Genomic DNA, 16688 nt, shown 5'->3' on the forward strand with positions numbered 1-16688 from the left:
TTCTTCAATCAGAAAGCCACGATCGCAAGGTTACCCTGAGATGCCTGCTGCATTGAACGCTTTGTGTCTGGAGAAAAATTTAGAAAGAGTTGAGCTTCCTATACATGCAGAAGCATAATTAGTTCTATTCAACAGTTAATCAGATATGCATTTGGCGTTTGGAAAACAAATCACCGCTGTTAGGTGATGCAAGATTTCCTTGGAGAGTGCTCTTGTCATGATCTTTAGCACAAAAACACCGGGCAGTCAAAATGCTGGGTAATACAAGGCTGTGAAACTATTGCAGATGTCTCATAATTTGGGCTGGTTTTCCCTTGCAAAATGGATGTAGGCGGAACTTCAGACATCTGAATACCAATATCCAGGGAGAGAAAGGAAGAATCGGAGCAAACCTGCCTTGAATAAGCTTGGTCGCATTGCTTTAATGGGTAAACTGCTTAACTGACCCAAACCAGGCTTCTCTGTCCCTTGTAGAAGCCATAATTTTAGAAATGCAACTGCTCTTATCTTCAAGGCAGACTCACATAATTTTAATAGGCCACGGCTTGCATTACTAATGTTTTCATCAGCCAGTGTAAAATAAATCCATTAGTCACAGTGTCCTTCATGTGATAATGATGTTTAGCGCTCATTAAAAAGTAATTGTAACCACTTTTCCCTACTTTATCAGCAGGATTCAGCTGGTGATTTGATGATCAGAAGCATCCAGCTGAAGCATGCTGGGAAATATGTCTGCATGGTGCAAACAAGTGTGGACAAGCTATCGGCTGCTGCAGACCTCATTGTAAGAGGTATTTGAATTTTGTTACTGTTGTTGTAAAATTGCTTTCTTCCTATCTTCGGCGGCTGGTAAGGCAATTCATGGTCTCGGAGACACTCATTAGAATCCCAGCATCTTGTAATTAATCTAAGAAATAAGCTCTAAGTACACGCTGTGGTTTGTAGTACGTTTTCACACAGTGCGTGTAAAGCGCCTGTCTATAGACATGCTCGTACAACAGACATGCAGCACAGATGAACGGTATACGTTCATGTCCCGAACGCAAAGCCTGCGGCGACTGAGCTCCTTTCTGCGGTCAGTGGCACAGCAGAAATAGCGCCCAGTTAAATCGCTGCATTGCTCCCTGACAGTCCTTGCTCCTTTTCTAGAATAGACATGATTTAGGGGCATCACTGATGCTTCAGGATCAAATCATGACCGTACATAGGTGATCTGTAGTGTGGCATTAACTCAGATGCAATTAATTAACTGGATTCTGGGTCCTTTTAGTAAGTATATGGTTTTGTGCTCATTAGCTTTGTGAAAGACAAAACTTGATTTTGCTCTGTGCCTAGCATCCTCAGTTCTCAAAGCTCCCAGCAGAAAGGAAAGTACACAGAGTTTAGCAAGGATTAATTTCATCACTCAAACTTGAACTACGCCTAGGCCTGCAGCTCCTTCCCTGGCTTGTCTGAAGAAGTCAGGGATGGAGGAAGAGTAAGCGTTGAACTGCACCCTGCCCCCTTTTTCCTCCATTCCTCCCTCAATTTGTCCTCCCAGGTAAAAAAAAAAAAAAAAAAGGCAGATATTTTAAAAATAATTCAAGGAAAAAATTGCAGGCTGTTCTCACATGCAAAATCCTAGTTTTCATGCTCTCCATGAGCATGTATATTCTCAGTACACTCAAAAAAACCAGAGGAGAGCATGGAAAAGAAGTAAGAAATTCCCTCTTTATCCCATCCTTGCCAGAGTAAAATGTGCAAGATTAGGCCATAAACTTTCAGCCACAAATGTACCCTTGTCTGTAGCTGGGCATTTCTGTTATTAGTGCAATATGGTTGAGCCTTTTAGTACCTTTGCCCCCCTTCAAGAACATGAATGCAGAAGTTCTTGGCCACGTGCAATATGAAGGAGCTATCAGAAAGTAACTAGGGATTATCCTGGGACTTTATAAGCTCCCTTACCAAAGTAAGGAGCTAGGGAACACAAACATTTATGCTTTTATTCCTCTGGGTGCAGTTGCTCATTGCAAGTATTCTGCTTTGCAGCACAGAGTGCTGCAGGCCACGTGCTGCGGGCGCCGTGGGGCTGGGGCGTGGGCCGGCTCGCTGCCTCGTTTTCTGGGAGGCCCCGCGTGGAGCAAAACCCAGGTCACAGCTCTGTTATATTCCCCGTTATATTGATTTTTGTATTTTTGCTGCAGCGTTGTTTCAGATGCAATTTTTTTTTTGCACAGACATTTCAAAACAGCCTGCTGATGAGGACATTGCTTAAGTAACTTCCTTGGTACTGGCTCGGTAAACAGGCAGGAGGAACATTCGATTCGACTGTTGGCAACAGCAAAAACACTGATCCCGTCACTCCCCAGAGCAGCAGTGGGACTCTGCCCCGCTGGCCCGGGCTCCCTGGCAGCTCTCCTTTTCCTGATGCTGACGGTTGGGCTGTAGCTTGTCACCAGCTGTATAAAAATGAGGAAATATCCATGATACCTGTAACAAAATGGCCTGAGGTGGGCTGTGACAGTGGAAGGGAAGATGAAAAGCAAAAACAGAATTTTCACAGTCAGTTTTAAAAGTTTTTTAAAAAATATAGCCATTTGACTTAGGTCAAAGTAAGAACAGATTAGATGCCTTGTGTCTAGGACAGAAATCAATTATTTACCTGATGTCAGGGAATATCAAACAGGAACATACAGAAGACGTAACCTATGGCACCGTGCATGGACAAGCCAGGCCACGTGGTCGGGTTTTTCATGCCATGATAATATGATAGTCTCATGTCCGTTAGCAGCCCCAAAATATTTGGGAGACTGGTGACTGAACTTGGTCATTTTTCCCCTTTTTACCCTACAGTAGCCTTTTTCTTTTCTTTTTTTTCGCTCCAAAGGTGAAAAGCTGTTGGGATCTATGAGAAAAGGGTAGGTAGCGTAGGCGGCCTCCCGAGCCGCTGCCGCAGCAGCTCAGTCCTGCTCCTCGCCCAGCCTGAGCTCGCTGGCTTCGTGACCGCAAAGGCAGTCACGTAATAATTGCGCGAAGGTGCCAAGGAGTCTTTCCTTTGGTTGATTTTAGGATAGCGTCTGCATGAATTGTCTCTTGAGTTCATCCGGCAATACTTCCTTGCACCCTGCTAACAAGGATATTTTGAAATGCTGGGAATAGCCATCGTTATTCCAAAATATGAAAGTGACAGTTCATTGCAGCTTCTGCCAAGCGGTATAAGTAATTTTTGAAGGATACAGTGAAATTTCATTTCTCAAATGTAACACTATCATCTAACTTGTGATGAAGGACTGAAGAAGCTAACTGCTTCGTAAGGTTGCAGTACGTGGTGGTTCTCCCACCGCCCCAGCAAAACTATTTAAAATTTTAACTTCTTAGAAATTAGATCTGGCTAGACCTGCTGAAACTTTCATTTTAAAAACAGGATATTGGAAGGTTTCAGGGTATTTTAAATATTTAAACGTGTCCAGCTCTCTGAATATCAGCATATGAGAATTATTTTAGCCCAAAGGTGCAAGAATGAATTGAAAGTGGAGAATTTATTGTGAAACTGTCCATTTTGGGAGGTTTCTCCGCAAGTACTAGTACTGATTGCAGTGGCCATATGAGATGGGAGTGAGGTCATCTCTTAGACAGGTATGTCATGTAGTGCTTTACTGGTCAACAGGACCTGAGCAATGACACAGAAAATCCTAGCACATACTTATACAAGATGCTAACTACAAAAAGGGTCTTTGTTCCTCACCAGCTTCTGAGTGTAGCCATAAATAATATTTACTTCTGTAGTCCAGCCCTAAACTGGCAAAAGTGAGGTGACAGAGTGATCCTTGGAGTGTTTTAACCAGAAGTCTCGGTCCATCGGGTGATTCAGGTATATCTCGACGTGAAAAGGCCTCCAAGCTGCGTGCTTGCGAGACAAGTAGTGAGCGTGCAGTGGGGCTTGACACTGCTGTGCTTCAGTGGGATCATCAGGGCTGTGGATGGAGCTGATAATCTCTGGTTTTGCATGGCCATCCCTTCTCAGGCCTCCCAATGTCATCCAGACAGTGAGAAGGCCACTAAACCACAGCTGTGGCTGAGTGCAGCTCCCCGACAGAGACTAAATTACCTCTGTCCTGAGTAAGGGATGAAGAACAGAGTGTCCCTTCCTCATGTCATCCCAAAGCTTTAAGCACTCCTCTCCTGTGATTTTTCTAACAGGTCCCCCAGGTCCACCCGAAGCTGTGACAATAGATGAAATCACTGACAGCACAGCGCAGTTGTCCTGGAGACCAGGAGCAGACAATCATAGCCCTATTACCATGTACGTCGTGCAGGCGAGAACCCCCTTCTCCGTGGGGTGGCAAGCGGTGAGCACAGGTAAATGCATCATTCAGCAGAAGCTGAGCCTGTCTCCAAAGATCTCTGGGGATAAAAGACAAATCCATCAGGACCTACCTGTATAGGCTGAGTGAAACTAGCTCTGCACCCAGACGCTGAAAAGTAATTTCATTGACTGCAGAACACTGGTCTTTCTTTAACTAGTTTCAAGTTTGGCAACCCAAAGATTTAGGGTCCAGTCAGTGCTATTACTCATCCATTTTTCTCATGAATGTTTAAGGGAAAACAGAATGAATTCCTGTATTTTGTTGCTATGGTGGAGATATACAACAGTAATTGTGGTCTATAAAGACATCCCTCAGGGATAGACCATGTCATCTGGCCTATCTTTAAGTAGAATTATTTTCCTGATAGATGGAAAAATCCCATGATGTAATTGTTCATTCTGTCATAGGTTAATTTGGTTCCAGTAACCATTAAATAGAGGAAAGATGTATTTAAAAAAATAAAAGTAAAAATAACAGATATTGGAGCCTATTGTCTTGCACTTTGTTTTCAAAAGGTGGCAATTTAGGAGGATTTTTTTTAATAGCAGGAATCTCAGTGCTGACAGCACAGTGTTTTAGTGCCACCTATTTTATTTTTTTGGCAGTTAACAAAGCATTAAAAAAAGAGAAAAGGTTTGTTGAATCCTTATTCAGTTCATGTTTAAACTAATCCCTCATTTTTAAGGGTATCAGATATGTGGTCTTTAATCCTGTTAGTGGTTTTAGTTGCACTCCTGACCTGTCGCTGTCTCTTAGTTCCAGAGATCATCGATGGCCGGACGTTCACAGCAACAGTGGTGGGTTTGAACCCGTGGGTCGAGTACGAATTTCGAGTAGTGGCTGCCAACCTTATTGGGATCGGAGAACCAAGCAGACCGTCAGAGAAGAGAAGAACTGAAGAAGCTCGTAAGTGGTGGTGGGAAACAGAGTTAAAGCTTGGCAAAAGAATCTGTCAGCATTAAAAAATGTGTTACACAGGAGAAAGTTGAGAAGCATTTTCTACACTTTTCTCCCTCGTGGCGTTATTTTTGTGCACGGTTTGTACGCGCAAGATGGAAAAAGCAGTAGGGTTTGTGGAGCTCCTCATGGGCCCTTTTGACTCCACTGCTTCTGGACGTACAGGAGGACTTCCTCCACTTGGAAAATCATCACTTTCTGTGGAGGAAAAGGTATTAGGGCAGGCTTTTTGGAGGGTGCTGTCCAGTATCCATTGATCAGAGATGGGAACTGTGAGAGTCAATGCAAGCAGTAAGCTGGATGTGGTCGTTACAGGAATACGTGCCTCAGTTACAGGGAAACCCCAGGAGGTGACTCCTCTGTTCTGTTTTAGCCTGTAAGGGAACAGAATATCAAATAGGAAAATGAATGAGCCCTTTCTATGAAAGATAAATGTTTAAACTAAACAATTAGTGACTGAATACACAAGTTATTTGACATGGTTTTAATATACTATTATTGACATACTTTTAATATACTATTTGCCGTGGCAAATTAGTCATTTGCTAATAATGTTTTTGGTACCTAGAAGGGGAAGGCCAGAAGAATCCTGTTGTCCCGTAGGTCTGTGTCATTTCAACACTCTTCTGATTTCAAAATCACCACTTGCATTTTCAATGCTATGTCCTGTTCTGCGTCTTTTTTTGCAGTTCCTGAAGTCACCCCAGCTAACGTCAGCGGAGGCGGAGGGAGCAAGTCTGAGCTGGTCATTACCTGGGAGGTAAGTGTATCCAACCCAAGAAGCAAACGAGTATGGTCCTGATCAAGAGGCGCCCTTTCACGCCAGTGCCACCCCGCCACGCACGGACCCCGGTGTTATTTATGTAGGTTTCAAACTGCTTATGGTAGAAAGCCCAAGTTGTGTGATAAAATTAGCCCAGCTATGAAATTTCAGCTAAAATCCCTGGTGCAGTGAGGCCGACACAGGAGTGCTGTGCGAGGGCAGAGAACGGGCTGTGCATTGCTGCTTGTGCTGAGCGCAGCCCCCTCCAGCGCCGAGCACATCGCCAGAAACACGTCGAAACAGGGACAGGCTGCCGTAGGGGCAGGAATTGCCGGGGGTGTAAAACAGATTTTGTGAGGCTAATCTGGGGAAGTCCTGACCCGACTGAGAGTGGTTGTGGCTGGCTCCCAATCCTAAACCCTCCTCCCTGCACTGGATTATCCGCCAGCACATAGTTAAGAGTTAGCATAACACGTTACACGCTGGCTTTTGTTGCCGATGATGAAAACCCACAAGAGGAGATACAGAGAGGAAAAATGTTTAATGTTCCTTGGGGCCGTCAGGGTTAGAAGTCTAGTCGTTTGTCTGCTCATATTTTCGTGTTACGATGCGGTGAAGCTGGCGTGTCTTCCCAAATAATGAACTCCACTAGACATGCTAACACTTCCACTGAGCGCGACTGTTGACCAAGCTGGAAGAGTGAATCATCAGAGATATTTTTAAGGTTATTAAAAAACTATAAATGGCTTTTTATCCTTAGCACACAGCCCAATGTGCTAAATTTCCTCCTCCCTTGGACTAATTAGTTTCACTGTATCTCTTAAAGATATTCTAGTGCGTTTCAAAAACACATATGGCAAGAACATGAGCCGTGACTTTGAATCATAATTTGGAGAAAATACCATTTATGTTCCAGTAGAATAATCAGCTTACGCTCTTAAATGTGCAGAGGCCCTTTCTTTTGGTTTAGTATTGTTTTGAGCTGTAGAGCCCCAAACGGGAAGCAGCCCCCAAAAGTAACCCCTGCGTGTGCCCAAGCGCCGTCAGCTTCTGTGGGACGGTGGCCCGTGATGAAGGATCCTTTTAATAAATTGAAGCTTTGGTTTCGGATGCACTTTTTTGGGGGGCTACAAGCCCAAGGCCAGGAAATGGCAGCATGCATAGAAGTGACCTGAAGATGGTAGGTTGTTTTTTCCAGTAGTTACCTGTCACTTACCTGCTGTTCTCCATCACACTTACGGCAAGTCACTCGCTGCTGTCTTGATCTCTTATTGCATCGTGTAATCCAGGATCTGAACACGGGGCTGGCCTGGTTTGGGTCCCTGGGCGAGCAGCGGGCCAGCATGTCTGTGCTCGCAGCTGGTGCTGGGGAGGGGAGCCAGCCCCACGGCGGGCTGGGCTGCGACTCAGAATATTTCCTTTGGGACTTCACACATGAATCCAAAGATGTGGGAGCAGCTGCACGTGTTTGGAAAGCAGGAGCTATGTCCTGGGTTCACCCCCCTCCCCAAACTTTAGACATTTAGTCATTGTAGCACCTAAAATCAGTCATGTCCTTGCTCCAGGTTCACTCTGTAATCGATGAGGAGAGAGTGGCACCTACAGAAAGCGAATCACAGCTTAGGTGGAGCAGAGCATCTTCTGGAGATGCTGCCTTCTCCTCTGACTGCAGGGAGTGCGTAGAGCAAGGCTCCCCGCACAGATGTACCGCTTCAGTGCCTAACATTAAGATGGGATAAAGCCAGGTTAGATGCAGAGCAGAACTGCAGCTGTTTGCCATTTCTGGTGCTCTTTTTAGGACAGTAATTTTAAAAGGACCAGCGGGCAGTAGGTAGCATGCAAGGAGAGAGAAGCGTGCGCTCCGGCTGATGGGGCTGCTCTCGTGTGCTCTGCCGCCTGCAGACGGTGCCCGAGGAGCTGCAGAACGGCGGTGGCTTCGGATACGTGGTGGCCTTCCGGCCCTTCGGCACCGTCAGCTGGATGCAGACCGTCGTGGCCTCTCCCGACGCCTCCCGATACGTGTTTCGCAACGAGACCCTGCCGCCCTTCTCGCCCTACGAGGTGAAGGTGGGAGTGTACAACAACAAAGGCGAAGGGTCTTTCAGCCCCGTCACCGTCGTCTACTCGGCCGAGGAAGGTAGGACGTGCCGTCATCTTGCCGTCGAGTGCATGAGGCGTTCACAGGAGTTGAAAGGGCTTCGTATCTGCATTGACATATCCTTTGATATCTAGTCCTTGCTCTGATTCATAATAAATGGCAAGCCATGATTAATTCTGTTGATAGTCATTAAAATAACATTAATCATAATGAAATCTTTTGATATTAATGGAGAAGTAATATGTAATCTGGAAAGAATTCAGCTGAGATTTAGTATGAATTAATGTCCACTGATGAGAAAATGTTCCCTCTTGTCCTAATTGCAGTACGTGGTATTCTGGGCTGAGGTTAGAGATGACATCTTATTATTTCTTACGCAGAGGAGAAGTGCAGTCTGGCCCAGGGCTGACAGGGCATCGTTTTGAAAAGCGAAGTTTGTTTTGGTTGCCTGCCTCTTTTCTCATGTAATGAGGAAAATCCCTTGAAGTTTGTAACTAATTGAAGATAAAATTGAAAACTCAAATTTTTGTTTTGTTAACTCCTCTATCCAGAACCGACCAAAGCTCCAAGCAGTGTTTCTGCCAGAAGCCTTTCTGCTTCAGACGTTGAAATTTCTTGGGCTTCCCCTCGAGAGAATCCAAACAAAGGAAGAATACAGGGCTACGAGGTAGGAAAACGAAACGTGGCATTGTTTCAGTGCTAATCGTTGCGGAGACACAGGTATAATGGGAAGGTGTAATGGGGAGTCATTCGAATGCTGTCCCTGACACAGCCTGCTCAGGAGGCAGCTTGGGTCCTGCTGAACGTTGGCTTCATTTCTTCAGCATTCAGAGGTTTCTCTCATGGGGCAGGAGACTCGGCCGGTGCCCGCACGCAGCCTGGCCGAAGGCGAGAGCGGGGCTCGTTAGGGGAAGCCGCCGTTCCCTGAAGACCGGGGCAGGCTGCGGATCTGAAGTCAGTGTAGTTAAGTGGAAAATTGAAGTCTATAAATTGTGTCATTTTTTCCATCTCAAACCAAAGCAGGCAGAAGTACCGGCCCCTGAATTTACAGACAGAAGCTGGCATTTCTAATTATTGTGGTCTCCCCAGAGATGGAAAAAATGGCAAGATTTATAGAGATGAGGTAGAATATTGCCTAATGGGATCTGCACTTGCAGGCTGGTGAGTGCAGCCCTTCTCCGTGCAGCAGTAATTAGGGTCACGTTAACCGTTCGGATAAACTTCGTGTTATTAGACGCAGTATTTCACTTGCCGCTGGTTTATGGCTATAAAGAGCTGTGGCCTGGATGGGCTCAGGATGCTGAGTTAAGAAGGTAAATGAACTTTTGTGGCCAGCCTCTACCTGAGGGCTGGAAGGAGGTGATGCAGCCATGCTTACGTCTAGCAAGGAGCGAAGAGCTGGAGCAGGGTGGAGGATTTGTCCGCCTTGTGCTTGCTGTTTGGGCAGCGGTGCAGAGCTGGCTTTAGAAGTGAAGCGGGGTGCTGTGGGTCCGGCGCGCAGGAGACAAGTCCAGCCCGCGGCTGAGCAGTTCCAGCAGTGCTGCTGGCAGAGCCTGGCCCGAACGGCAGCCTTGCATGGACTGAAAGGTCATGCAAAGAGTATTTACTGTTCCGTATTGCAGCTAGCCAAAAACATGGAAAAGTTGCCTCTTACCGAACTAAGGAACTAAAACCTACTCTGTTTTTCAGGTTAGATATTGGAGACATGATGAAAAGGAAGAAAATGCAAAAAAAATCAGAACTGTTGGTAATCAAACATCCACAAAAGTCACCAATTTGCGGGGCAACGCACTGTATCATTTAGCAGTCAAGGCGTACAACACTGCCGGGACAGGACCCGCCAGCGCCACGGTCAATGTCACGACAAAAAAGCCACGTGAGTGTTTGTGCGGCGAGGCGAAGGGGCCCAGCAGCCCTTTCCCTGTCCCTTTGAAGCTCTCTCAGGTTTGCAGGTGCTGGGAGATTCTGCTTTTGTTGGGTTCCCTGTGCACAAGGTTTACCAGCCTTTTTTATAAGGCTCTTCGCCGTGTTAAGTAAGCAGAGCATGCAAAACTGAAATCACAGCTGGGCAGGAAAATTAAATATTTATCTCATCGTTCAAGAGGGCCTTTTTTCTTCTGGTCTCAGGCATGTCGAGCAACTCACTGAATCCTTTTTCATTTAGAGCGCTGTGTTGTGTCGCCCCTTCTGCGCCCTTGAGGACACAGATCAGTGGAACAGCACATTAACTTTCAAGAGCAATAAGACTCTGTGCATGCTCAGCCGTGGCAGTGGGCGCTCCGCTGGTGCTGGGAGGGACCAAACAGGGAAACATTGCTCCTCAGTAATGTGATGCCTCCTATATTTTGATACAGCGCCAAGTCAGCCCCCCGGAAACATCATATGGAATTCGTCTGACTCCAAGATTATACTGAACTGGGATCAAGTGAAAGCCCTGGATAACGAGTCGGAGGTGAAGGGATACAAGGTGAGTTTGCTGTCAGCAGCAAGGGATTCGCGTGGAGTCGTAGCTGTCTCTGGGCTCTTGGGTGATGAACGTTCCCATGAATCCCCTGTCACGTTTGGGGTTTATAAAAAGACCAGATTAAGTGATTTTTCATGATATGGCTTTCCAGGTTAAAAAGCTAGAGCTAGCAAGCATGTCAGCATCTAGGGAGGCTGCCGTGCTGCCAGCAGAGGTTGTTAGTTGGATGCCCTCGCCTCCAGAGAAGCGGGTCTCTGCATGGCACATCTGCACCCCAGCAGCGCCCGATGGCCGCCGCTGCGTGAAGGTGGCAAACCCCGTCCTGTCCAGCTCTCCCTTCCTCGCTTTCCGGCCACGGAGGCTTGTCAGCTGCTCGCAGCTCCCTGCTCTTGCAAAAGTCTCTCTCTTCCAGACACTACGGTTGGCTCAATAATTGCAGATAAATAAAATGCTTTTTTAATAGCTCCATTTTCTTCAGAAAGCAAAGCCAAAAGAAAGGAAAGAGAATCCTCATTAGTAGCCATTTTAGTAGAGTATAATTTAGCTAGAGAGAAATCTTGGGAGGAATTCAGCTCTATCACCTTACACAAGGGTTTAATTTGGCCCAAAGAAGATACCAGTGTGTAACTGCCAGCTGTTGCCTGGAGGGTTGAATTGTGCAAACGTTTTCCACCAGAACTTGAAATGATGAAGAAACCGGACATGCTTCATATATTGCTCACAATCCGAAATTCTGGCTGTGTCACATTTGTGAATCTCTGCCAGCTTCCCTGAATTTCTGCACTAACTTTTAATCATCTTCAGTGCACTGTATTGTATTGTCAAAAATAAGCAATTCCTCAGGGGTTTCAGTCAAAACCTCAGATGAATCTCAGCAGTTTGGACCAACTTTTCACTGCATACTTCAGGTTTGAAATGCAAATTAAAAAGTCAGTTAAAGGGGGTGAGAGAGACTGTTGTGACCCCTGAAAAAGGCAACTAAGTGTTAGAATAATGTAGTCAGATTCCTTCCTGGGTCACAGCAAAACGTTGCCTGTCGTCTTTTTCCCTGGAGATCTTGTATTTTATGTCATAATCTAAATTAGCAGAATTTCCAGATCTTAGGAAAAGACAGAAGGTAAATCAAAAAAGCAATTTATTCTGGGAAGCTGGTTTGACACTACATCAAATACCACAACTCAGCTTCCTGAGGAAATGTAATAGCTAGTTTTGACTAAGTAAGCCTCAGGATTTATTTTAGCTCAATCATTAGTGAGGACTAAGGAGGCGCTGGATTTGATGTTTCCGGTACCCCGAATAGAGGGGGGGATGCTTATGAATCTGACTTGAGGAAAAGTGATATTCAGCACCTTGCATTTTGGGGATAAAAGCTGAGGTGTGTTAACGCTAGATGGGGGAGGAAATGTAAAGTACTCACAGGGGAATTTGTGAATTCGAAGTTTGCAGGCGCCTCAGTTAGCCCTCTGAATGGGGACGTGGTGCAAATACAAACATTTTCTCGTTGCAGGCCACAGCGGAACCTGCTTATTTGTTTGTTTTTCTAATTTACTAATAGAAGCTCTTTCCTTTTCCTTCTTTTATCTGTCCTCCTCGGAGTAAAGAGCCCAGAAATGCCCTTTTGGAAGCAATTTCTGATAGCTGGCCTATAAATTAAATCACATCTCCGACGTGCACCAGCGTTGGCTGGAGCTGGCAGTGAGGGAGAGCATCCGAACTGCCCTCAGGTGACGGGAGATGCAGGTTAATTGGGCAGAGAAGCCGGGGCTCTGCCGGTCCCCGCGGCTGCAGCTTTAGGCTGGTGCTGCACATCCGATTTCCGATACCAGATCCATCCTCCGAGAGCTCCCTGCTGCCGGGGCCGCGCTGGCACAGCTCCCTCGCAAAAGCACGCGCCAGGCTCGGGCGAGCTCGGCTTTGAAATCTGCCGCGTTCCCGGTCACCACAGAGTAAATCCTGTGACACTCGAGACGTAAAAAGACCAGCAGCAAATCTGGAAGCTCGCATGGAAGTGAACATTTCTGGTGTTCCTGACTCCTCTTTTCTCCCGCCTTTGCTGCAGGTTTTGTACAGGTGGAACAGGCAGAGCAGCACCTCCGTGATAGAAACCAATAAGACGTCCGTGGAGCTGTCCCTGCCCTTCGATGAGGACTACATCATAGAGATAAAGCCGTTCAGCGATGGCGGCGACGGCAGCAGCAGCGAGCAAATCCGCATCCCAAAGATGTCGAGTAAGGACAGGGACGGCGGGGTCGGGGATGGGCCTGGCACGCGCAGCCCGCACGGAGCTGGCGTTTCACTGGCCTTCCCCTTTTCTCCTCGCTTGGTGTCAGATTGGTTTCACCCAAATAACAATTTGCACTGAGAAACGGGTAAACCAGAGGATTCAGGCTGAATGGGGCCGAGCTGTAGCTCTGCCCGTTTCTCACGGGCGGTTGCAATCCAGACTTGCCCTGTAGCAGCAAGCATTCCTGCCCCAGCTTTTGATTTCATCCTGGATCAAGATTACCCTGTAAGAAACACCATAATACGTGGTTATATTTGTACTGACTCTTTCCACTCCCTTACTTCCATGCTCATATATATTGAGGACATTGTTTCACTGCGATTCACTATAACAAAATATAAAATACAACGTTCAGAGGCTTCTAAATTTATAAGGCTACTGTATAGCGATATTCCATTGTGTTTTGGATGCATAAATATTTATTTAGGGAAATGAGGTTGTGTAGAAGAACAAACAGAAAAGAGTATTTTATTACACAACATTGCTTTTGCAAAATCTCTATTTCCCATCTTCCATTAATAATGCTGCAGTTTATAAACTGCATTAAATCAGGATCCTCTGCAATGCAGGAATATGGCATTAAAATTATAGCAATGTTAAAAAAAAAAATTCTGGGTGAGATCAGAATTATCTCCAGCACAGATGTATATTATGGTTGTATAAACCATACAGACGAATTTAATCAGCAGACGTAGGAGACCAGGGGAGAGCAGGAACACATGCCAGCTCCTGTTTGGCTCAACACAGTGGGCCACAAAGTATACGTGCAGCTCCTTGAGGACGCGGCTCATGCCAGGCAGATGCCACAAATAACAGCTTGAATATAGCACAGTTGTAAAAAATAAGCAAACAGGCCATGAAGTAATATAATTGTGAACATACCCACCGTGCAACACCAGGAGGGATTTAAGTAAAAGCAAAAATTCAGTTAGAAAAGTAAAACCCAATAAGCGACGGAGCGGTCCTGGATGTGGGAGACGGCACCGGCGCGGAGGCTCGAGGCGCTCGGCCAACACGATGCCACCGGCTCCAATCAGGGGCTCCTCCCACCTCTGTTTCACCCTGCTCTTCACCTACTGACATCGTCATTGTGCTTAATCGGAGGAAACCGGATTAATGCCAGTGGGAGAGGCGTTTGGTTGATGCTGCTGTCTTTACCGTGGGTTTTTCCCCTCTCTTCTCTCCGCAGGTGCGTATGCGAGGGGATCCGGCTCTTCAGCGTCCAACGCTTGCACCTTGTCGGCCATCAGCACAATAATGATATCGCTCACAGCTCGGTCCAGTTTATGACAAAAATTACATTGAGGACTTCTCGTTTATAATATAAGCAACATTTAGCTAGTTGTTTTGAAGACACCCAGTACTAAGTAATATTGTGGTCTGAGTACATCTTACTACTGGAAAAATGTTTATGCTTCTTTAGGAATGGCATTATACAGTACTTCCTCAAAGCAAATATAGCTTTGTCTGAAGTTTCCTTGGAAACTCTGCAATGCACTGAAAACATCTGTAATATGATGTTACCAAAGCAGTTTACATATGTCCTTATATGCATATTTTTTATTATATATTTAGTGTTTTATAGAATTTTTTAAAGTTAACATATGATGTAGATATTAATTTTTCCTCTGCTATAAAATGCTATGGACAACATGACCATAAAAATATTGTTTGGGATTTTTTCCTTTATGACTGAGAGTTCAAAGCTGTTCTTAGTAAATTGGCTGCAACCGTATCGTACAGGTTTACAAGGCTACGCAACGGCAGAACTGTTTCCGATCCAGTTCTTAATGCAGCCGTATTTAAATGGCAGTTATGATCTTTGTGTTAAATCAACTGCTTTTAACACACAAGATATTTTACATTTTATTTAGAGGACTAAGCAAGACAAATGCGAAGTAATCACTAAGAACACTATACTATAATATCAAAAAATTACACAGATTTTTGGTCATTTGTGGACTACAGTACATGTAGATAATATGTTGACATCACGCAGTAAGGTTCCATTTTTACTGTCTTGAAATAGCTTTGTCTTTCTCATAGTTAGCATTAAATTGGATAGGAATGAAGGTACTGCAAAGACGTAATCTCTGCCTCTAGTGACACAAAGCGAAAGGTACTGGAGCGACTGAACAACATGATTCTGACCTTTAGGTGCCCTGGTGTAAACCCAGCTAACTCGGTGGTGTTTGTCTGGATTTTATACCATGGAAATTCGAATACAGCAGCTCTGAGACATTCAGCTACCACTGGTTTCGTCGTCTGAACATTCACTTATTTTCAGTGTGCATTTTAACGTAATCCGTAATTCTTCATGACTCCACTCTAGAGAATGTTTGTGAAATCTGATTTGAATCCAGATCATCAGATAAGATGTATCATACTTCTAGGGACGTCACGCGGAAGCGTGAAGGGACTCGCATGAATTTGCAAATTATCTGCAGGGAGGTACGAGCTCTCAGCAGTGCTGTGCTAGGAAGTCTACATTTCTTTAGAAACTTTTCGTAGAAGTCAGAAGGCATAGTAGAATCACACTGGAAAATGACAATATCCACAGCAAAATAATTCTTCTTAAGAGAAGGACTGTTTGTTACTATGGGGTAATTTTGTAAGTTCACTCAGATGGGATAATGCTAGTAAAAGGCAATGGAATTTTCTATACAATTTTCAAGTTTAAATGCGCTGCAGTGGTTTATTATTATTTTTCCTGATAGCTTGAACTTGCCTGTAACTTGTCTTTTTTGCTTACAAATAATACGATAAACTTTTAGACCTTCTAAATATATTTATTCAGTAACTCATAATCAGGATTCCACTTGTGTAGAAGTCAGGGGTGTTGACCAGAGAAATATTGTCAGTATTTCAAGCTGTGTTCCTTTCCTAGTTTGATATGGTTACTTCTATGTAAAAAAACAAAAACAAAAAAACCACAAAAACAAGAAAAATGGAACAAAAAAAGCTTATGTAGTTTTCTCCCCAGTGTAAATGATATTTACCAGTGATCTAGCAGATGTAATCTTTTTTTAAAGGTATTGGTAATAAATATTCTGTCATTTGTAAAGATACCTGTCTTCAAGGAGCCTTTTTCTCCGCATGCCGTTGCACCTGGTGACAGATTTCCGTGCTGCAGTAGGCAGCATCTTCCTGGGTTGTCGCTAACCTGAAAATACAGCGTGGGAGAGGCCCTTGGAGCAGAGGCAGAAAAATCTGCTTATGTCTTTAGTCTCATTCTGCTTCCAAAACTGACAGCAGTATCTGAGTGGATGAATTTGGGGCAATACTGTCTATTTATGTAGATCCAAGGCCTTTCCAAGCTGTCAGGTAGAACCTCTACAGCTTAAGAATCTTAGCTCTCGTTTAGATGTGGAAAAAAGAAAAAAAAACCCGAGCAGCAGTCACCTTCCTCATGCACGTTTGTGGTAACGATGCCGTTGCAGCCCTCGGAGAGCCGTGCAGAGAGAAGCGGGCTCCGGTCGCGAGACGGGAAGGAGCGAGAGCAGGAGCAGCCTTCAGCTCGGCGGTTCGGCAGCCGGAGCACGCGCCCTCGCCAAGTAAATGCCATTTCTCGTTGCTTTTGGGGGTCTTCGAGGATGTGTGCAGCCGCTGGCGGGGGCTGGTGGTATTGCCTGACGTTGCTAACCCCACCAAACCTGCTGGATTTGGCACAGTGGTAGCCTGGAGATGGTAGTCGGTCCCGGAAGGGGATCTTCTCCTCCTCCTGGTGCAGCTGCCAGTTTAGTGCAGAATCTAGTTTCTGGGCTTTGGTTTGTTCT

The 16688-nt window shown here is 45.3% G+C and overlaps 1 protein-coding gene across 6 annotated transcripts in view; it reads left to right on the forward strand.

The window, feature by feature from the left end:
- The window catches only part of LOC112989685 (contactin-4), a 355336-nt gene extending 339356 nt beyond the window's left edge, over positions 1–15980 (forward strand). For 5 of the 6 annotated variants that reach the window (XM_064519224.1, XM_064519223.1, XM_064519226.1 and 2 more), the window contains 10 exons: positions 671–791; positions 4180–4338; positions 5103–5252; positions 5993–6063; positions 7969–8203; positions 8716–8831; positions 9854–10040; positions 10519–10631; positions 12688–12856; positions 14102–15980. In XM_064519224.1, coding sequence (XP_064375294.1) covers positions 671–791; positions 4180–4338; positions 5103–5252; positions 5993–6063; positions 7969–8203; positions 8716–8831; positions 9854–10040; positions 10519–10631; positions 12688–12856; positions 14102–14202 — 1422 coding nt within the window. In that variant the 3' untranslated portion in view covers positions 14203–15980. The remainder of the gene's footprint in view (positions 1–670; positions 792–4179; positions 4339–5102; positions 5253–5992; positions 6064–7968; positions 8204–8715; positions 8832–9853; positions 10041–10518; positions 10632–12687; positions 12857–14101) is intronic. The other variant, XM_064519227.1, reaches the window with a different exon arrangement.
- Positions 15981–16688: the final 708 nt, after the last annotated feature.

This window comes from Dromaius novaehollandiae, chromosome 12 (assembly GCF_036370855.1).
Source record: "Dromaius novaehollandiae isolate bDroNov1 chromosome 12, bDroNov1.hap1, whole genome shotgun sequence".
NCBI classification, from domain to species: domain Eukaryota; kingdom Metazoa; phylum Chordata; class Aves; order Casuariiformes; family Dromaiidae; genus Dromaius; species Dromaius novaehollandiae.